We start from the raw sequence: 23825 nt of genomic DNA, 5'->3' as shown, positions 1-23825 counted from the left end.
GCAAAACTGTGACAATTTTCTACTAGCTAGACTTGAGCTTTCCCTGTTACAGATCAGTCTGAGTGTAAATAACCTTTATAACATCATATAGAATCAACCAATTTACATTTGCATAGTGGTTCATCTTAGTATAATTATAAGCTCTATTCAATACCAGTAAGGTTGTTGGTGAACTCTCAGGAAACGTATCTCATTGACTTCTGCTTTATTTGAAGGGTCGCGGCTAAGTGCTTCTAAGATCATCCAATTCTACTTATGATACCGCTGTTTTGTTTGTTTCCAATATTTGAAGCTCCTGACAAATGTGACCATGTCGTAGTTTCCCTTCTTTCCCTCTGGTTCATCTTTGCTTGCATTCATCAAATGCTGATTAAATTTTGTAAATGGTCACCCACATGTTGTTGTTAGATCCATGTTAAATTATGGTTTGTTGTATAAAGATCCAATGTATTTTTTTAACAAGTGGTGTTGTTTTTTTTTTTTCTCTCTCTCTCTCTCTCTCTTTTGTAATTTACTTTTTTCCTTCATGGGTTTTAGCAGATGTTTGTACTGAATCATTATGAATTGGTTTATTTTGTTGTTGTTTTTTTGTCATTTTTGGGTTTCTTCAGTAGCTGTTGTGTTGTATGCATGTGTAGTTTTCCAAATGAAAGGCACTGTTGTGTATTTACTTTGTAAAATTCAAGCTGGGACTTTATGGCTACTTTTTACATCAGCAACTAGATCAATATCGTCACATTCATACTTTTAATGCTTATTGTTTATGCAAATGTTGCTTTATTTTCAATGTCAGAATTTTTTTTTTTTTTTTTTTTTTTTTCATAAACCCCATCCATCAGGATCAGGATTTAGGTACACACTGGTTATTATCATGCTTGTCAACTATTTTTTTATTTTTATAATAAGACCAAAATCTCAATCATTTGCAACTAAAATATGACTGTTGAGGCAAATTTAGCTGCTACCCTCAAAAGAATTTAAGCCCTAACGCACAACTTCACCTTTAAGTAAACACTCTCTTATCAGCAGAACTGATGCCTTATCCTCTGTTATGTTTTTTCTCTACATAAGTAAAGTTATTGAGTCAAACATAGAGAAGCGGATTACAAAATATAAAGAAAAATATGTTGTCCAGTAGAGTGATTATCAGTGCATGCAGCAATGTGAGAATCTTATGAGGGCCAGTGTTGTTCTGGTCTCGATACTAACACGGGTTTTTGTGATGTTCCCTCTGTCCTCAGTAATCACATCATGGTGCTATATATATATATTTGATAACTCATTCATTAGGTCTATTAAAAGAATTAAGTCTGTAATTATGAGTTGGAGAGCTGGTGATTATAACTTCAGATCTGTATTTTGGATACAAGTAGCCGAAATCATTTGTTATAACGATGAAAAAAATAAAGAACTAACATTGACCCTCATAGTACATAGAGGTGAGGGTGGTGGGTTTGTAACTTTTTTGATAGAGTCTGTATCTAGTCTTTGCTTTATTTCTGATGATGATGATGCGTGCTGTGATATGGGGTTTGATAGCTTATATGTATATAGTTCAACTGTGGGGGAAGCTTTTGTTGGTTGGATTTTGTTAATTTGTTTACAAGCATTTCAAACTGTTTCCGCATGGCTGTGAAAATGTATCTGTTGAATTTGAAAAAAAAAGAAGAAATTTTTACACTGAATTAAAAAGGATACTAAACATTTATCTGCTGAAGTTGTTTTCCCTTCTTAGTACTTTAAGGCATATTTATTTTTTTTAAATGTCTAAAAATAAGGACAAAAATGCACATTACAAACAACAGGAAAAATACAATATAAGAAACAAATTAAATAAACAGTGCTTTAATATTTTTCAGGTACAGAATATTTAACAGTAGCAATCATGTAAGAAATACTACAGAAATTGGATAACCAAACGTAAAAAAAAAAAACACTGAATAGTCTTCTCTGTATGAATTAAATACGCAAGCTACTAAAGTTATTCAGTCAAGAGTGCGTGATTTTCTCATTTTGTGTTGTTGTTTGATTAACATCAGCGACATAGAGAGCAGCAGGTTTATTAGGCTGCTGTCACTTTAAGACCTAATGCACAGATCCAAGATGCCAAATACTTTGAAGAGACACAATTTAGGAAATACAACTCTTATTAAAATGCTGTCAAGGAATAGTACCGTTTTTAACAGCAGGGTATTACAATGCTTTTCTGGCATCGGTATATATTGTGCAACACGTGTATAAATATAGTCATAACAGACTGGCTATTTTTAAAAATGTTAATTGTTTTTGGTGTAGAACAAAGAGACATGGTTCTTTAAAAGTTATTTAAAGCAGGTACATTTCATTACTATAAAAATTTACCTACTAAAGTCATATGGAGTGAAGCAAGCGTTTGCTATGGAAATAAAATACTGTGCAAGATTTACAAGTAAACGTACGCTTAAACATTCAGTGCTCACTCCCACTATTACCAAGTGCTGTATAAAAAGCACAGTACATCCACTAAACAAGCACTTTAAATAAAACCTTTAATTAGAAGGTTTATCAGCCAACAGCGTCAGTTCAGTCAAACGCTTTCATCTCAGTGGTTAATGGGTCCCAAACCATGAACAGCTCACATTTACAAAATTAAAAGGCTGCAGTTTCTACACTTCATGTTATGAACTGATCATAACCACACACACACACACACACACACACACGAAACAGGAAAGTCAATGGATTGTTGCTGCTCTAAAAGTTATTTCAAAACTCCATGGTTAAGACTAGTCCTAAAGCAACTCATCAGATACTATACAGCGCTTTCAAAGGGCCATCGATACTGCAGCAATATTACTGTAAGCAAAGCAAGAGAATATACAGATATGTTTCAGATATCATTTAAGCTTTCTTCTTTAAAAAAAAAATTATATTCTAGACTTACATTATACAGTAATGTTAAATCATATATTTCATCTTACATCGGCGATATAGATCATGATCAAACATTAAAAACCAACAGATTTAGAAATCACAGGCGAAATAACACTGGTTTAAAAATATACATGTGAAAGGGTTTCTAAATGTGTACAAGTGTACTGAAAAAGAGAACAAAGGAACAGAGAGGCATGATGGGACGGACGATTGTAGAGGAAGTAAAGAAAATGGGTGAGAGGAAGAGGGGAGGCTCAGAGGTTGCTGAAGAGCTCATTTCTTTTGCTCCAGTCCATCTGCGGGGCTCTCTTGTTAGAGCGTTTCTGGTGAGCGCGTTCCTTGGCCTGCTGCAGCGATATGTCCAGAGATAGTCCTGGGTCATCACTTGGAGCCTTCTCTTTTGGTTTGTCCTGCAAACATTCCATCATTAAAATGAAGATGTTATGTTAATATTCCATGTACTCAAGACTGTGTGCATGGACACAAACCTCTGGTTCTGAGGTGCTGGCTGGAGCTGCAGAAGTGGAGGTGTTGGAGGAGGTGCTGGAGGTCGACAGGCTCATAGCTACTTTAGGTTTTTCCTCCTGAGTTGCTTTTCCATTCACCTTCAACAAAGTATTGCCATTAATATAAAAACAACGTCAAACAATTAAAAGCGTAGTCCACTAAAAAAATGGAAATTCTGTCATCATTTACTAACACTCATGTCATTCCAACCCTGTCTGCATTTCTTTCTCCTGTAGAACACAAAAGTATATATTTTGAAGAATGTTGATAACCAAACACTTTCTATCTCTGCTGACTTCCACTGTATTTTTTGTCCATACAGTGCTACCAACATTCTTCAAAATATCTTGTCTTTCACAGAAGATAGTAAGTTCGGAAGGATGTGGGGTGAATAAATGATGACAAAATTAAGTGGGTTTTCCCTTTAAGTGCAGTACCAAAAACAAACCCCTAGATGGACCCTGAGGTTTCAGTTCACAGTCTGATTATGGGGCCTGTCCCAACAGCCACACATGAGGTAGGTCTTGGCCAAGTGCATGTGACAGGAAGGGACACACACAAGACTGTCCCAAGTAGGATAAATGCCAAAGCTAAATCCACACTATCTCTAATAGTGCTTTGGTGCATTTTTTGAGGCTAAGAGTATCCAATAACACATCATGTGCATGAACTCGTGTGATTTTGAAGAAAACTTTACAGTGTAAGCTAAATTAATTTGATGTTACGTACATATATAAGTGTTGCACATATTGTTGACTATGCATATTTTGTAAAACATTTAGAAGGGCTTTTTTATTTTCCAAGCATCACAATTAAATTGTTTTGTCTCTTACACAGGGACTACTGAACAGACATTTACAAGTTTATTTTAAAGTGCATAGTACTGGAAACTGAAGCTCTTTAATAACTTCACTTGCATTTATACAAAACTGTTTTATAAGTGCGTCCCATCTGGTAATCAAATGTTCTACATACACTTGTGGTCTTCACGTTCTCGCCGTCTTGAGTTGAATACAGGAAGCATGTCATGTAAGCGCACAAATGGTCAAGTGCAGAGACAGTGAGTGTTGGGTGTTGGGACAGGCCCTGTGCTTAGAAGAAACTACTCATTACATCTGTAAGTGGACGCTATTAAGAAATTAGCAAGAGCTACAGTCATCTTTTTTTCTCTATTTGAACAAATTGCAAAGAATAATTAGTGAGTTGGAAGGGACTCAGATAGCCATGAACTGAAAGAAAGTGTTACGAAATACTAGATCCTCAAACCAGGTTTCTACAAGTTTTTATACCATCACAAACAACTTTGATCAACAGGCATGGGGAACCTGATGTAATGCAGATGAAATGAGACATTTCTCCACAACACAGACTAAACTGAACAAATCTCAAGCTCCATCTAGGGCTTTGAAACTCTTGAAAGTTGTTTGTAAAGTTTAAAAGTCATTTTATACAGACTGAACAGATTGAGCAATTTCTAGCCAATGAAATATTTCAGTGCAGAGCCTAACTAAAGAGATTTATATTTGCTATAGAATTTCTGATGGATTAGATGAAGCAAATGAAAATTTGCTTGTTTTGCTTGTACTGTATGTAGCCAAAATGTTCTGTCTCGTGCTCACAAGTCTCCATTTATTTGATTAAAATACAATAGAAATAGTAATATTATGAAATATTATTATAAATTAAAATTAATTCAAAATGTTATTTATTCCTGTGAAGGCAAAGCAGAATTATCTGCAGCCATTACTCCAGCCTTCAGTGTCAAATGATCCTTAAGAAATTATTTTAATATGCTGATTTGGTGCTTATTATTTTTTATTATTAATGCTGAAAACAGCTGTGCTGCTTAACATTTTTGTGGATATTGATTCTTTTTTTCAGCATTCTTTGGAGAATAAAAAGTTAGAAAGTAAATCTTGACTGTCACTTTTGTTGCATTAAATAATTAAATATTTATTATTTTAATATTATAATATAATATATTCATAATATTAATATTATATTTTATTTATAATTAATATTTATTAAATAAAATTAATATATATATTTTTTTAACTGTATATATGTATATCAAGTATGTTGTAGAAACTTTAAATCCAAAAATATTTTTAAAATAGAATTGCTTTATAGCTCCCATTCTAGAACAACTGATGTAAACCACATGATCCACAAATCTCTAAAGTAATATTGGTATTCCAGTACTCTCAAACTCTCTGTGATGTCTCCAGCTGAGCAAGAGCCAGACAAACATCTGAAGGTGAAAGAGGATCTGAGAAACGCCAGCGGTACCAGTTTTAGAGTTTGATAAAGCTACAGATGTTTGTGCTGTGTGAAGAAATAGAGCAAAAACTCTCTCGCACACGCTTGAGATGTTTTATCTACTAGCAGATAACTGGACATGTGGAGCTTCCATTAAGTCAGAGGAAGCAGTGATGATCTGCTCCAGGTTATCATTCTCTCAGCGCGTCTAATCTAGCAGTGGGAAAACTGACAGAGAAGAGCTGCTAGAGAGGAACCAGGACACTGCATTAAAAGAGGCCTGAAATCTGGTTATCAGCCTCCGCAGATTTACCCTCGTCCTAATGCTGCCTGTCTAATCCCATCACTGATGCTCGGACACTACTACACTTTATCAGCCAATCAAATGTGATCATGCAAATTTAGCATGTGCAACTAAACGAAGCACATCACACGCCCACTTTGCGAGATGTGTAATAGGTAACACACATATTTGCTTGACACTTATGAAGATAAGTGGTCCACTTAAGTCTGAATACATTTAGGCTGATGATACACAGGGCATCTTTTTGAGCAATTTAGCCGGGCAACTGTTTTTGAGCAATGTTGCTTGGGCACTTTCCCATTGAGAAAGAGTAACACATTTCTATGTGGATACTTCAGCTAGGCCGTGGCCGTGGGCCTTGTGTCTCACCTGGCTGCCCGTTGACAGCAACACTGCTTAAAAAGTCCCGTGTATCATCAGCCTTATAGATGTCACTCACCTGATCTTCTGCATCAGGGCTGGAAACAGACTCCGGAAGAGGACCTGAGAACAAAGAGGGAAGGGAAAAGATCAATTCATAGCTTTCTGCAGATGCATTTTAAAGACTTATGATCAGATATATTGGTCTCAGTTCAAATGCAAATGTGTGTGTGTGGGGGGGTTAGCAGATTCATGATTACTGGCCATCACTATTATTAACCAAAATGCCATTGGCACAGTAGAGTCATAGTACAATGGTTGAACAGTAAGTTTCCTTCCAAGAAAAAAAAAACAAAAAACGGAAATGGGCAAAAAGCCTTTACGGAATTGATTGAGATTTGGGAAACATGGCTGTTGTGGTTGAAATAATGAATAAAAGATGTGTGTGGATGCAGCTGTCAACATTCTTTCAGTGAGAAATGGAAAAAGTCCAACAACCCAGAGGCAAGCTCATCATAGTTTCGCCAATAATTTTCTTATACATTTTTTTTATTTATTTAATTAACTTTTTCTTATTTCACCTGTTGCTCTATTGCCCTCAAAAAGCCTTCAATGAAGTGACCTATATGTCATATATCATGTTATGCCACTTCGTGTCATAGTGGGGTGGCTGGAACACAAACAGGAGTCGTTTGCCTGTCTGGCACATTTAGGTTGGGGGTGACTGACTTCCCCTATTTCTCATACTTCTGCCATGGTCCTGATCACCATGACAACATGCCGGCAGTGCGCTGTTGACTTTGGCTAATTCTCTCATGTACAGACAGTGCCACCGCAGGCCTCGAGTTGATGTTTAACCAGCAGTCTGTTACTATGTGAGTGTGTGTGTGGTAACATCATCTGAAATGTTTGACAAAGTGAACAAAGTTGTTCTTGATCAGCAAAACCACACTTAAGGTCGAGTGTGAGATGGACAGAAACCCACTTTGCACATGAAAAAACACGCAATAGCTGGTTAATTTGTAACGCTGGTACCTGTGAGATGTTTCTCAGTCGGAAGGACACCACAGCTGCTGAAGAAAGCGTCTGTCTCAGGATCCACCACCAGCAGTCTGGTCTCATCTCCTCCTGTCTTGATGGCCGCCACCACTTCTGAATGCTGCATTGTGTGCACAGCAATGCCATTCACCTGCAGGAACAACAGACAATAAATCATGGATTTTGAAGCAAAGATAGAGACTTCAAATATAAGGAAGAGTTGTGGGAACATTGCAGGAATGCAGGAAGTCTCCATTCATTCTGATATATCTGGATATTTAAATGAACAATTGTTTCCCTGGATCATTCAAAGCATGTGCATGAGGTGGTCAGCGTCTGTGGTTCAGTAGTGATCTTCAGGGGACATTTCATGGAAAGTTTTATTTTTTAATAATTTACTTATTACAAAAGCAAGAACACCTATGAAAAATAATGTATAGAATATATTTTATACTTCAAAATGACAAAGTCTGTTAATTAGTAATTTCCTGGTCAATTTAATTAATAGCTTTACGGTAATTTAATCTAAACGGTAAATCTACGGTAATTTCATTTAAATGTAAAAACATAATTGCATTAAAAATGGTTACAAATTAAAAATTAATTATCTCATATAACATTATTTTTTTTTATTATTGTTGATTAGTAATTACTTTTTTCCTAAATGTAATTTTCTTGCGTTAAGGTAATTTAATTTTAATGTAATATATTTGAAATAGAGTTCAATTTAAATGTAAAAATATAAATACATTACATAAAATAAAATTACAAATTAAGAATTAAAATAAAAATTAATTATTGTATGTTATTCTCCTTTATTCAATTTGTAGCAATTTAATTTTTAGTTTTAAAGTAATGTTTTTTTAATATAACAATTTAAATATAATGTAACTTAAATGTAAAAATATAATTAAATTTAAAGTCATAATTATATTTTAAAAATAATTAAAATAAAAATTATGATTTTTCTTGTAAATATTACTATTCTGATATATCTGCACTATTGTTTCTTTATGTCACTATTACTTAATTTGCACTATTCACACCAATGCAGCTAGACTAAAATTTTGGCAATGCAAATGTGTAACAAGTGAGTTTTTGTCTATACATACTATAATATATACCAGCCAGACAAAGCACATCTCCTTTCTCTGACGCTCTGTTCATTTGAAGTACTTATGGGTCAACAGAGAGTCTAATCCCATGACCATGACTTGCTCTCAGAGAGGAGACACCTGGGAAAAGACTGAGGTTCTGCCGATCTATCCCATAATGCCAGAGGCTAAGGAATCTGCGTGGGAGATTCAGGGCAGGAGTGGGCTCTTAGGAATGCAGACCCCACTCTCTCGTTCTGCAGGCAATTAAAAAACAGCAGAGAAACAACAGCCCCCTTATGTGTCCTTTAAACACAGCCATATTAGATACACACACACACATAACAAGAGGCCACACTCACAGAAAGGAGAATTAATCTGAGTAAGCATTAGACACACTTGGGTTTGTGAACAGGCATAGCATAGCAAGTCTTTATCGTCATGTTCAGGTAAAGCCATGTGACTCCACACGATGCCTGACATTTAAATGTCTCAGCTCTCTGGAATCTGAAATGAGACGTGGCAAATGGGAGTGAAACTAAGAACAGGGAGACTGAGAGTGTGAAAACACTCAGAGCTTTCAAGCACGGCCGCTGCATGAAGTCAGCGTTCAAAGAAAAGGGTTCGGTGGCATTCTAAAGGAAATGAGACGAGGCTTTAAAATGAAAAGTCTTCTCAGTCAGGCCAGGATTTGTGCTCAGGGTGAACAACTACGTCAACCAGTCACACGACCAGTCTTCAGGCAGTGAAAGGGCATGATTTTTTTAAATGTGTGAAATTAAAACTGTGAAACACACATAACCACAGACTGAACTACAAATCAGCCAAAACCATTTCACCATGACCCTCAGAACATTTACATACTTTTACTGAAGTCACGTACATACACTTCACAGGCTTTGGGAGTGACAACCTTATTTAAATCCAAGAGTGATTCCCCTGTAGTCACTCAAATTGATGATGACTGACATAATGATATCTATATCAACATAACACAACACTTGATTGGAAAAGAGTGACGCATCTCAGATACGGTTTTAATGACATCATTAGGAACTAGCTGCTAATCTGTTATCTGTTTGTACACAATACACTGTTGTCATTACCTGAATTTTGCAGGAATTAATTCAAGTAAAGAACAGATTTCACACTAGTAAATAACCAAACTGTGTACAGATTAGGATTAAACACTGAGAGAAATTGGTATTTTATTTATATTTATTTATCTAACCTTATTTTCTTCATATCTTTGACCTTATTTACACCAGGTAGTAACACACATTTTAAATAGGACAATGATAAATACGTAGATTTTTTTATACATAAAAATAACATAAACAGGGTATTTTTCTTCCTACCAGTCTGAACTTTCTTAGGGGTGTCTTTGGGACCTCTATCACTTAGCCGTAGTAAGTGGATTGAGCCTGGTTTTATATCAGTGGTTTGATAAAGATATGTGGCTCTGATCTCTCCTCAGGAGTTCAGTAATCCCAGCACTCCCAAAGAGACAGTAATTACATTGGCCACTCCTTTACTGACGGATAATGAGATTAATGCTCTGGAAACACAGTCCAAACTGCTCAGGCATTTATAGTTAACGCTCTCTGTGCAAGTATAAAATGTTTAAAATAGCACTCTAGCTCGAAAGATTAATCCTTTATATATATATATATATTTTTTTATATATGTATATATATATATATATATATATATATATATATATAATTTTTTTTTCTGATGTCAGCCATAAACAACCTATGGTTAGGCTAATGAAATACTTTATAAGGTGGGAGAATTTTAATTGAAATTATTACTAACAATGTTTTTTTAATGAATGATGTCAATGGCTGTATCTAGAAAGCAGAATGGCTTCTGGCTGATATAATGTCACTATATACATAATAGATAAAACAATTATAGAAACTGAGATGTACAAAAAATGACAGAAATTGATAGAAAAATTATGTTAAAAAAATAATTAATAATAAAAAAAAAGTAAAAAAGTAATTTATAATATATATGTACCCAACTGTTCAAAAATATGGGTCAGTAAGATTTTTTAATGTTTTTGAAAGAAGTGTCTTATGCTCATCATGGCTGCATTTATTTACAATTTAAAATAGTAGTTTTCAAATTTAAAATAAAATTTATGGGTGACGGGAAAGCTGAATTTTCAGTTCTTTGACATTTCTTCTTATTAGCAATGTTGAAAACCGTTTTCTACTTGATTTTGCGGAAACCATGACTATTTTTTTTTGATTTATCAATTCTTTGATGAATATAAAGTTCAAAAGAACAGCATTTATTTAAAATTTATTTAAACTTTAACTTTTGATCGAATTAAAGCGTTCTTGCTAGATACAATTATTCATTTCTTTCAAATCAAAATCATACTGACTTTTAAGGAGAGGCATTGAATTACAGTGATATATACAGAGAAAGAGAGAGAGAGGCACTCTCTGAACATCAACACAAAACTTTATTACCATACATTCCTGAAGCACACACACACAAAGTTGTTTGGTGTATGGTGTATTATACCTGCACTATTTTATCTTGAGGCCGAAGTCCAGATTTCTCTGCTGGGGAGTCCTCATCCACCGCCCTGATGTATTGGCCGGGTTTTGACTTCTCTGTGTGCAGGTTAAAGCCATATCCAGTGGCACCCTTCTTCATGTGACAGAGACGTGGACGCAGCTCGTTCTTTGATTCCTAAAAAGAGACAATAAACAAGGAAGGAAATTATGATAAACGCTGATATACTGATATATCTTAAACACACAAAGCAAAATGTATAAATTAGGAGAACATTTCAAGATATCAAATACATATCAATTCCTTATCAATCATAATAAGATATATCTTTCAAATGTAAACTACAGCTAAGAATATTGTTGTGAGAAGATTATTAAAGTCAGCAACAATCCTAATTCCCTTCGCAAAAATGTTGGAATCAAACCTTCACTACACACCAGAAATAAATTCAGAATAAATTCTTTCACGTTACAAATGTGCATGTGAAAATCCTAAAGTACAACAGAAAGAACTTCCCAAGTGAAGCCACCGACCCCAATCGATACATGAACAAGTCACCTGCTTCCTGAAACATTTAAGCTTCCACAATATTCTGAGCAACACTTTCTAAATAAAACCTACAAAGAAATCTATTAAATGAGAGAAATAACTTGTATACCATTTTAAAGAGGACTCAGTACGTCAACATCCCGAGATGAAGCACAGAAAAGTAGAAGTAACTATACTGACCAGTCATCTGTGTACTTCCTTCTTTAGCAAACCAGTCTATAATATATGGCTGAAATTATAAAAACAGATAACAAACCAAACATCTACATGCTGTAGTGTACACATGCACATATTGATTTATGGATGAGTCAAACTAAACCTACAGGAACTGGAAAGTATGAAAACAAATACGGAAGGAAATTTGTTCAAGTTTATTATAAAATTATATTAAAATTATTATATAATATAGTTTTGTTTATAGAGTCCAGTGTTTTGTCTCATGTCCAATCAATAAAAAAACCCCTTCATCAACAAAAACAAAACATGCTACAGTAAAACAAACACCAATAATATTATTATTCTTATTAATAATAAAAACAATAACAATAATAATAAGCTACTACTGCTTATTATTATTATTAATAACAACAACATATATAGCTGATTTAGGCCAATGTTTATTCTTATACATCCTCACAGCTCCATCAATAAAGTTTGAGTATAATAATAATAATAATAACAACAACAATAACAATATATTCATTATTTGTTTATAATTAATATAATTATAAATAATTAAATAAAACCACTAAACATGATTCACTAAAACAAACAAAAAAACAACAATGATAACAATAATAAAAATAAATGCTGTTGCTGCTGTTGATGTTATATTAATTATATACAATAACATATTTACATAATATATTAATTTATATATTATAATAATTATATATTATATTAGAGTTGATATAAACTGATATTTTGTCTTATGCATCTCCACAGTCCCATTAATAATACTTAAGTATAATAATAATAATAATATATAAATTATTTATTTAAAATTAATACCAAAAACAGTAAACAAGATACACCATTTATGAGATTAATCATGATAAGTTATTATAATCTTTACATTGACCAGTTTTATGCTTAAAAAAAGCTAACTCAAAATCATTACAAGTACCCCAATCACTGAACAGACCAACAGCAAACCTGTTCACCACACAGGTAAAGTGTGTCCACGGTGCTCATGATAGCCTAACCCTGCCAATACTAAAGACAGCAAAGCTGCAGTGTACAGGCTACATACTTCCTGGGAGGTCTGCTCTTCTGGGAAACCGGATAGCAGTGAGGAGAAGGTGTTTAGACTAGGGTCACTGAATGTGCTCGACACGATTAACAATACCTGCTCTACAGAAAACACTAGCTGGGGGCTAACCACAGGTCGCAGATACAGCTGACAATAGCAAACATATCTTCATTACTGTCCCCTAAAGAAAAATGTGCCTGACTGTAGCCATTAATGAAAGAAAGAACTCTTCTAACAGGTGACTATGCAAAGGCAAGACCTATCTAAGCTCTGATTAGCACAGGCTTAGCCAGCAGAGGCCATATGTTACGCTAAGAGTTTAAGCTCTCCTGCTGAACACAAGGGTGCCACTGAAGAGTTCTGTTTGAGGATGGTTTGTGGACAGTGTGTGGTTAAAGCACAGGCCTGGTAATCAGAGCCATGAGCTATTACTAAGTGTACCCTTGATCAAAGCACTTAACCCCAGACTGCCCAGAAAGACTGTCCCTGTAATAAGTGTACTATATGTCACTTTGGATGAAAGCGTCAGCTAAAAGACTAACTGCTCACTATAGAGCAATATGGTATCTAAATATAAAAATATGTATGGCAGAAGGCCACGTGACAGAAAAAAATACTGTATTTTTGTTAGTTGTATTTACTAAGTATTAAGTATTTACTAAAAACAAAAAATGTGCATAATAATTAAAATGCTTTTTCGTGAGCATGCCTCAAAGTTAACCAGTCATTTCAAAGCTGCCTTTCCCTGCCATCTATTCAAAGTAGGATGTGCACACCACATTCACTTAAGCAGGTGACTGATCAAGAGGATGCGAAAATGAAATGCAAAAAAAAAAAAAGCACACTGTCATTAATGCTTCCAAATAATTTAATGAATTGCAACATTTTTTAATTATTTGTAAAAAATATTTGGGAGCAAAAATAGAAGTGTCTCAATCTTTTGTATTTCCTTGCCATCTACCAATAATTCTCCCAGTGATAACATTGTTTATTATTAAATGCTCAATACAATACTAAATGGGGATAAAAAAAATGTCTTGTTACAAATCTGGTTTTTTTTGAAAAGTCAAGAGTCATATATGTACTGTATGACAGATAAAAATAATTGTATTAATCTATTTTTCTGCTCACTGTGTTTCTGCTGCTGTTGTTAAAATAACCACAGCATCTGAAGCTCTTGTAGCACTTTACATCTTTAAATGCTTTAGTTCTTAAAGAAGCAACGGAACGGAATGGGCTTAAACGACCCTGAGTGCTTGTGGTGTGTACTGCTTTGTTGTTTTGACACGCTGCTCACTTTAAACTATAGAAACACCTTTCTTCACGACTATTTAAGGTATTGTTCTAGCACAAACATGCTGGATGATTTAGCAAACATGTTCTTGGCTTTAAGCACTGACCAAACTGGCAAGAGACTAACATTAGGTCTTATTTCACCCTGCGAAATGGTAACTTTCCTGCCAAAGTGCTGTAGCCAAGTTCAACAATGTTTGACGGAAGGTTCACAATGTCCTGAGAGGACTGGACATACAGTCAGGGATATTATACAATGTTATCCGCTCTCTGGCTGGGTTTTTCGTCAAACACGTGTGACTGTCACAATGTTTTTAAATGCGTGTGATACTATGCGCACAAGCAGACAGAAGATCACTCAGCGTGTACTAAAAGATACACCCCCGCTGTGATACCGCTGTGAAGATATACAAAGCTGTCTGATAAAGCCATAGACTTATCGCTGTATTGGTTTTTCTTGTGTCTTCATTACCAATTACATGTAACTACTGCAAACTCTTCCAACCAAGGCAACACTTTTCATAAGCAAATTTGGGTTGGAAATTATGAACTGAACAGATGAATGATATAGTACGATATGGAAATCATACTTGATGCATTGCCACTGTATGAGAAGCAAAAGATATGTATGCAGCGGGTGAGGTGAGCTGATGGCTCCGGCATATCTCTGTTTGGTCGTGTCGGGTGTGAGTAAGGGGAGAATTGTGGGAAAGGACTCGGGTGTGGTCTGCTATCTCTGAGAAGGGTTTGGCAGGGGCCCACTCATTCACAATGCAAAGATGACATCATCAGCTTCGATAAGATCCCTGGAACACTGCAGTATGATTTTATGAAAGAAATCGTAGCAAATCCACATGAAGAGAAGACACTCTAAAGAAAAATATTTTACATATGATCTAAGACAAAAGGAGGTGAAAGTCACAAACTCTGTCGAGAACACTTATTTCACCCCCAAATCCCATGAAAAGTAAAAAAAGATATTGTATTTGCATAAAGAATTAAGCTTATTTTTAGAACTACGATTTTCTTTGGCATTGTGATATTATTTTTATGACAATAATAATTCTAATTATATTCATAAAAAAATTCTCAATACTTTGAAAAAACAGTTCTACATGTTGTACTACATTTAATGTATATAGTAACACAATGCACAATGCAAAAACTCTTTCTTAATTTTGCCTTCATATGTAAAATATTTTTAAAGTTGTAGTTAATGGGTATGTTTCTGTTAAATAGCTTGTTAATCATTTGTACATTCTTATTTAGCACAAAATGGTTTATTCCACAAATGTACAAACTACTGTTTATCAAACCCATGTTTACTTTAGATTAGAAAAAAAAGAAAGAGATACTTCTACACTTGGTTTGTGCTTATTATAGATCTGTGTCTGATTACTCACACGAGCAGGAGTTTTCATTTAAGAGGATCAGTTTTGCGAGCAGGGCAGAACAACCTCAACAAAACAAACGGAAATGAGATGAGAGGAAATAAGTTTCTAACAATAAACTAGCATTAAACTATGACATGCCATAATGCAGAAAGCCTGTGATCTTTTGTTGTTATGCAAGAAACAAAGTTCCTTTTCATGTAGAGTTCATTTTGCTGACTAGATAGTCCCCCTCTGGGCCTCCTTTGGCCCTTAGGTTATTTCAATATAGGAAGCTGAAGTCAGCAGAGGAAATAATTTCCCCCTGTCCACAGTAGATGTGGGGAAGAGTCATTTTACAACTACAGTGTCTGACAAAGACCTTCATTCATGCTAATCCTCCTGAAAGTCTGTGTGACATAACAATACCCTGTAGCTCCTGTGGCCTTCAAAGTGACTATCGGCAAAGAGGTCAATAACTAATTACACAGAAAAAAATAAAATGTAGCGATAACTATTAGGCTTAAAAGACTCTCTTCTTGACTTTTCACATACTGTAAAACAGAGAAGTGTTCATGTTGATTTTAAGCAAATTTTTTAAATATATTGCACTGCTTAGTATTTTTCAGCTATTTAAAAAGAATGGGGACTGAAGTTTCCAGCCTCAAAAAGGATGCAACGTTGTCATTGCATAATGTTTTCATCAACTTGTGCATTCTTTTCTAGATCGCCTAAATATGATAGGTTTGTCCGAGGAACACAATGAATATTAGTGCATCATAGCATCAGATCATTAAGACATGTATCACATTATGCAAACTCATCATGATATTTCCCCAACTGTTTATTACCACAACGGGGACAAACTCACCCCACAGTCAAGCAGCATTCATAATTCATCACTTTTAAAATCTGTGCTCATTTTTACATGTGGAAAATAAACACGGTCAAACCACAATCCACAAACAGCATGTGTGTATAGATATGCTTTCAGATTAATGACGTTTACTCAAAAAAATTAACATTATGTCAACATTTACACATCCTCACATCATTCCAAACCTATAACCTTTCTTTCATCTGTGGAACACACACAAAAAAAGGTATTTTGAAGAAAAATGTAAGTTTTTTTCCATAGAGTTGACAGTACAATGTCAGTAGGGTTCAAAATAACACTTTACATTATGTGACATTAAAAAAAAAAACATTCAGACAATTTTCTTTTGTGTTCCATTGAAGAATGAAAGTCATACAGGTTTGGAATGTTTTATTTTTGGGAGCTGTCGCATACCATTAAGTAAGTGAGGAGAAAGGCCCTAACCTAACCCATCTCCAGCTTAAGGCAGGCCTCAGTAAATCCTCCACCAGCCCTATAAAGATACTACAGTTCAATAATACAAAGGTTAATGACTTTATAGCTCACTTTAGTAACTTATAATCTTGTCCTTGGTTTGCTCAACTCTTGAAGGACTGAGGTAAGGTTGGTGAAACATGAACTGATGATTGAAAACAATAATTATCCTTAAACATAACCTGGGTTTTCCAAGTAAACAAGCTTTATTTAAAACCTTCCTATTATGTCATGTGGTATACTGCCATATTGGTTCACCAAAAGCAATAAAGGAACATTTTTAATAGTATGAGGCAATATTGATTATATGAATGTGAAGATGGGCAGAGCTGGCAAAGGAACCATAAATATATTTACAGGCCTGAGGCTTTGGATCCAAGATGTGCACTTGCAAAACTCAACAGCCAATAATTAACCTATAGAGATTTGAAAACTGCCAACCCACAGCAAAATGCATAGACAGGTACCAAGAGAAGTGAGGTGAGGACTGATACGATTGGTGTAACTGCTCATGTCATCTAAAATGCAGCAGACCACAGCAGGAAAACAGTGATCTTGTAACCAAGGAAGTGGTTTATACAAATGTGTTAACATCCCTCCCTCGCTCGCAAAGTTACACGTTCAGCTTGAGAGTTTAATTTTGCAATATTTAGTGGTGATCATCTAGAGAATATTGTATTGTGTCTGCTGAAATGAAAATGGAAATAAAATGAAATGAAACATTTACTGAATAAAATTTACATTTGTGCTTTGCCCATAAAAAGTTTCCTTCAATGATAATAGAGAGTTAGAAGTGGTTTCCAAGGTACTTCTATGCGGTTGCTAGGGTATTCAAAAGGTTTTTGGTGTGTTGCTATGCCGCTGCTAGGGTCAAGTGATGTTGCTAGAACGCAAATTGAACGCAAGGTAGTTGCTTAACAGCCCAATTTAAAAAAAAAAGTTCATCATATGATATTTTGGCACCTATATATGGTTCCTCAATGATTTAGGTTTATGGGAAAAGTAAAAGTTTGTGGGAATGTCTGTCTATTTAATTGTTCACCAGGCAAAAATCATGTTAACTTAGAAATGATCAGGAAACCTCTTGTTAATAAGCTATACAATTTGAGGAAACATTAGAACAAAACATAAACAAATAGAAAACAGAAAAAATAATTTTAATTCCCTAACCCTAAATAGAAAGTGAGAAAATTAGCTGGTAGAATATCAAGATAAAAATACATTTATTATAGATTATAGCAGGGCTCGCAAAATTGATACATGATACTGATTTTATGATACGAGTTTCTTCACAATTCTTTTAACAAAATGAGATTTAAGGCAAATTATAAATGAAAAGGTGTCCTTATATTATTTCTTAGACAAAATTCTGAACATTTCTTTGTGAAACTGAAATGTCAAGTAATAAAAACTATAACTTAACATTTTTAAACAAATCCCAAATAAATAAATAATACAAATAAAACAAATATCTTAATATAAACAAACTAAGGCTTTGCTTTTGCTCTTTCTATTTAAAATTAGAGGCAACCACTGTATTTTAATCACAATCCAAAGAAAGATGCTAAACACATGTTATCAAGACTGTAAAAAGCAAAAACAGAATGGTCTGACTTTAGCTTTGTGAAACTATACTACATAAAAAAATCTGAACAAAACCAAAACAGCAGACAGGGTGAATGAGACGTGAATGTCACTCTCTGACAGCAGGTGGCGCTTATGGAACAGCAGGTATTTATAGGCTGCTTCCCCTTTACAGGGAATCCCGGGTATTAAGACTTGTATGGCTAAATATAGTCTCAGCCTCAGACATCACGCCCACAGACCGTTGGCTAAACGTCTGATGCATACAGGACACAAAAGTGGAAACACTTCAGGAGTGTCGAAGTCGTCATCGGATTGGTTGAATTCTACAGGATTTCAGCGAGACGTGTGTGTCGCGTTCTTAAACGTTCCACCTGGAAACAAAGATACCGTAGCGCCAAACCCCTTCAAGAAAGAAGAAAGCGGCCGTGTTTACAACTGTGATGACAAGCGCTTATCAGAATCAGCTAAACGCTGGATTTTCAAAAGTATGTGAAATATTTAATGTTTGCAGCATAGAATCTTTAAAATACGTCTGACAGTTTTAAACACCGGTCTGTTATTGTGGTGACATTTCCGCGCCTGACGATGAATGAAGCAAACTGTGATTGGTTGTTTGACATGTCGGTCAAACGGCCTCATAGGCGGGCCTTGGCCAATGAAAGCTGCCCTGAAGGTCTGGCTACGCGAGACTAGGCTTAATATAGCGTAAATGATGTCTTTTACTCAAATATGTAGTAGAAAACCCATTAAAGACTTACGTTATTTTAAAAATCCACATCGTTTTATACATATTTTGGACTATGGGGGGCGCCATTATTTCAATGACATCAAATGATTGAGCTACTGGCGCTATCCGTTTTTAATTTTACCACTTGGAATACTGATACGATGCCACATTGTGCGGCTTTTGGTTGTAGTAGTTCACCGAGTGCAACCAGTTGACATCATTGAAATAATGGCACCCCCCATGGTCCAAAATACGTATAAAACGATGTGTATTTTTTAAATAAGTAAATCTTTCATGGGTTTTCTATTACATATTTCAGTAAGAGACATCATTTACGTTATTTTAAGCCAAACAAGTCTTAATACTCAGGGTTCCCTTTAAAACCGAATGTACGTAATGACGCACAGGCGATTTCTTTCTACATTGTTTATGTTAAAGGCACAATATGTTACTTTTCGCCGCTAGAAGTCACATTTTCAAAACAATAGGCTTGTTTGAGATGCATCGGCGCTGCACAGACCAATCGGTGCATGACACCAAAGTACCGCAAGAGCAGTTCAAAAGCTTAAAAAGACGTCTGCTCTCTAATCACACTCACAGTACTTTGATGTCATACGCCGATCGGTCTGCACAGCGCCGATGCATCTCGAACGAGCCTGATGACGCTATGAAGTAGAGTGGAGCGATCATGGGAGATGTCATTTTCACCATCCAGATGTCCGAATCATGTTCACGGATGTAATGAATTCATTTTTGTGTTACCTGTACCTTCCAAAGTTATGCACACATTGAATAAATTATACAGAGAAAGCGAGGAAAGAACATTTACATTGTCAAGGAACAGTATATGGCTGACTTAAGTCTAGCGCAAAAAAAACCTCCCTGTCTATACACTGTTTGATGAATGAATATCCTACTTACATCATAAGTACATCTGCACTTTGTTGTTTATGATGAGATAATTTGCGAGAGAGCAGAAATCAGTCAGCGAGAGCGCAATATTAACTACAATCCATTTCCAAGCGAGTGAACAACATGAATCAAGGAAGGAATTTTATATCATTATTCAAGATAGCCTGTCGGGCAGAGCATTGATACATTTTGGTAGCCCAAGTGGAAAACTCAACAGCCCCAGGACGTCGGGCTAGCGATTTTGCAAGCCCTGTACAGTGATTACGACCACTTTTACCAGTCTATACCAGTAACATTTGGTGAAGTTAAGAAGTAGGTCACTTCCATCTTTTCATCGTCCACTTAAAATGATGCTAACCTGATTAATAAATAAAACACCGAATGAACAGCACAGTTCCTTTACTGCAAACACACAGAATGACAACGCACACAATGCAGTGATTGACATATCAACATCACATGCCACTTATAAATAGAATCAAAGCAAACTATTAAGGATAGTTCCAAAGAAACACACCCTCTCTTTCCTCCCAACACACCTGCATTTCTGAAGAACTATGTGAAGGAATCATTATCAGAGAATGATTCAAATATCTGTAATGTCAGGAAATTTTTCAGACTCAGACACTGATCTAATTTTCATAAATCATCCGTTCTGCCTCTTTTCCATCATTTATTGCTAAACACAATGCGAGCAAGCTGTCTAAATGTTATCTGCTATGAAAACTCATCTCAGAAAGTAAACAGCATCCCACAGGGAACTGTCATCAAGAACAAAGCTTAGTCTGGGTTTAACTGACAGCCGATCCAAGGAACCTCCAGCGGCATTTTACTTCTGAATGATCACAGAGAGGAAGGATGGAACACAGGAGGGTGAGAGGAGAACGACACAACAGAAGGGCCATTCATGGGTGACTTAGGACTTCAAAAACACACTGATAATTGCTGGAAAGAAATGTGATTACAATCCATATTGTTCCGGAGACTCTAAATAACTGTAATTGAGCAGAGACCTTCTCTGGTCCACCAGGTTTATGATGATTAACGTTATTTCTGGCTCATGCCACATAATCAGAAAAGGGACTGACAAACACTGGCCTGTATGTCTTTATGTGCAGTAAAAGAATAACCAGCATCAAAACTGCACACTTGATGTTTGCTTTTGCTGTGCTGGCACTTTCGAAAACTTAATTGCCTTCTATGGTAACTTGTAACTAGATTTTCTAAAGAAAATGTAAGTGGAGCTTGCCTGTGCAGAAACTCAGTCACTATGGTATTCTGGGTGGTTGCTAGGGAACTGTGTCACTCCCAAATGTCTATGATAATCTCAAAATAATCCATATTATTTGAGCAATCATTCAAATAATAGAGTTGCTTTCTTTATTAGGATTGATCTTCTGTAACTTCTCCAAGCCTGATGGCACATCCTAATCTATTACATAGGATGAAAAGATCTCAATCCTACTCTGTGGGCTTCTTTCTCTCTAATCTTGCTTCTGCACCCAAACAAAGAGTAACTTTCCACAATAACCCCCTTCACTGCTCAAGGATCTCCAAGGCAAGGGATTGAAACTTTATTGGGGTCAGCTTAGTCTGCTGGCTTTTGTCCTCATCTCGAACAATTACAACTCAAGAAAACCATGAACTATATTTAGTACAATGTTTTATTTACCGTCTAACTGATAGAGCTCCATTGAAACTCAATGAAAAAAAAAAAAAGAAATCAATAAATTGTCTCCAATGACTTTGATTGACTGAATGAGAATTAAATGAATGTGGATAATAGGGCATCCTCTTAAAGGGATCTTTCCTCATTTTCTCATCCTCATGTTGTTTCAAAACATAAAAGAATATATAATTTAAGATTAGGTTAGATTATTTTTTATTTCATGTCTGTACAATGACAATCAGTAGGGTCCAAAGTGGTTTGGTTCCTCAAGTTATTTAAATTATCTTCTTTTGTGTTCTGCAGAAGAAAGTCAAACAGGCTTGGAACAACACGAGGGTGAGTAAATGATGATGACAGAATTTTCATTTTTGGGTGTATTTGTGTCATGAAAGAGAATGCTGCCCACTGCAATGCCTTCAAATTTACATCACTGGAATAAAGATAAAGCTTTTAATATACTTATTGCGCTATTGGTGCAAATCACTTGGAAGACCTTGTACTGTTACATACAAATTTCATATCACTTGAAACTGCACTTGTTCATTTCCTCACCAAACACTGTGTTGTTTGGGCACATATCCACAACAAGTGGCCTGGTCATCAAACAATGTGCAATGGATGAAACTTGCCGTAAGAAAATGTGGAAATTAGCTTTTCTGTAGACAAGCTGGCTGCTGGGAATATAATATTGGTAACTAGTATAATATTCAAAGATTTTTGTCTAAATCGTTAAAGTTATAAAAAAATGTACTCTATGAAATGCAATACCTACCTGCAAAAATTAACTTGAATACACATCTACTATGATGAACATGTTTTTAATTGTTGAATTAAAAGTCATTTTGATAGCTTTTGCTTGGATTAAAGTCAAAAATCAAAAAGTCAAAAGTGGTAGCTATAACTTTCCAGCCAGAGTCTAGTCAAAAGGATGAATTCCTGAAAACGATTAATTTCTGTAAACTCAAGTGTATTTAATGTCCAGTTAAAGTATTTTAGTTTAATGGTTACACCACTTAACATTTTGAGAGTTACTAAATCAGAATATATGTGGAAAAAAGTGTTAGGCCTACAAACATTCTTTCAAAAATATGTAACCAACATGAATGTGTAGATACAAATTATTTATATTTTAAATTAGATTGCTGAGAGATTTATAATTTTTAATGATCTCGTACATCCTTATTTGACATTAACCTACATATACACATATTAACTAGGCCTGTGTCATGTTATGAATTATATAGGCTACCCAAAGTGTACGGGGACACTCGTTGAACTTGACGCACGTGCAGAAGACTCAACTTCTCTCGCATCTTGTTCGCAGCATCCGCAAGATCCAAAATAATCTTCATTTAAGTGATGTAAATTTACTCTTATTTTTTTAAGCTGTTCGTTTAGTTGAACTGAATATTTAAGCTGTTCGTTTAGTTGAACTCACCTTGGAGCTCACGCTCAGTCTATCCATGCGTATGTCCCCGTTTGTTTCCGGGACGGGGGTGGACTCCCTTGGTGTCCCGTTCTTCACTTCGTCTTCATGGTCCGATCCAGCACTGCTCGCTATCGGTATGCCATCAGTCACATACTCTTTCTGGCACTTCAAGTTGTGCTTCTGCAGCAGTTCTGCGGTCTCTGCATCCATCACGATAAGCTCTAGTTGCTGCCTCGTATGCGGGGCACCACCTGTTGATGCTTCTCGTCCTCCACATTCTCCCCGTTCACGAACACCAGTTTGTCCCCGGCCTTCAGACCCGCGGCGGCGGCCGGAGAGTCGGGCTCCACTTGCCGAATGAACTGGCCTAGCTTGTTCTTTTCGCCGTGGAGATGAAAACCGTAGCCGTTGTCCCCTTTTTCTAAGACGCACAGCCTTGGCCTGAGGTCCTGAGGTCGCTGGACATTTTGAAACTTTAAGACTTACAGATACAGTAGCAGTCCGGCTAGACTTAAAGTTTGGTGTCAACAACGAAAAGTAGTTATGTCAAGAGAAAACTCCCACTCCGCGTCTTCACTGTGTTGCAACACTGCAAGTCAAATCGCAGTTTCTTTGAAGTGTAGACAGTCAGCGCTTCACGGACCCGCCTCCGTCTATTTTACTCTCACTGATTGGA

General features: G+C 35.7%; 1 protein-coding gene across 1 annotated transcript; it reads right to left on the bottom strand.

Moving 5' to 3' along the window:
* Positions 1-1829: 1829 nt before the first annotated feature.
* LOC109084715 (Na(+)/H(+) exchange regulatory cofactor NHE-RF1-like) lies at positions 1830-23371 on the bottom strand. Its single transcript, XM_042767931.1, has 6 exons — positions 23159-23371; positions 11017-11187; positions 7379-7532; positions 6423-6466; positions 3402-3518; positions 1830-3323 (listed from the first exon to the last, which is right to left on the bottom strand). The coding sequence occupies exons 1-6, from the start codon at positions 23357-23359 to the stop codon at positions 3168-3170; spliced, it is 843 nt and encodes a 280-aa protein (XP_042623865.1). The 5' UTR covers positions 23360-23371; the 3' UTR covers positions 1830-3167.
* Between the last annotated feature and the right edge of the window lie 454 nt (positions 23372-23825).

Source organism: Cyprinus carpio, chromosome A12 (genome assembly GCF_018340385.1).
Source record: "Cyprinus carpio isolate SPL01 chromosome A12, ASM1834038v1, whole genome shotgun sequence".
Lineage (NCBI taxonomy): Eukaryota > Metazoa > Chordata > Actinopteri > Cypriniformes > Cyprinidae > Cyprinus > Cyprinus carpio.
The sequence above is the reverse complement of the archived record's forward strand: the minus strand, read 5'-3'. Positions and strand labels throughout refer to the sequence as shown.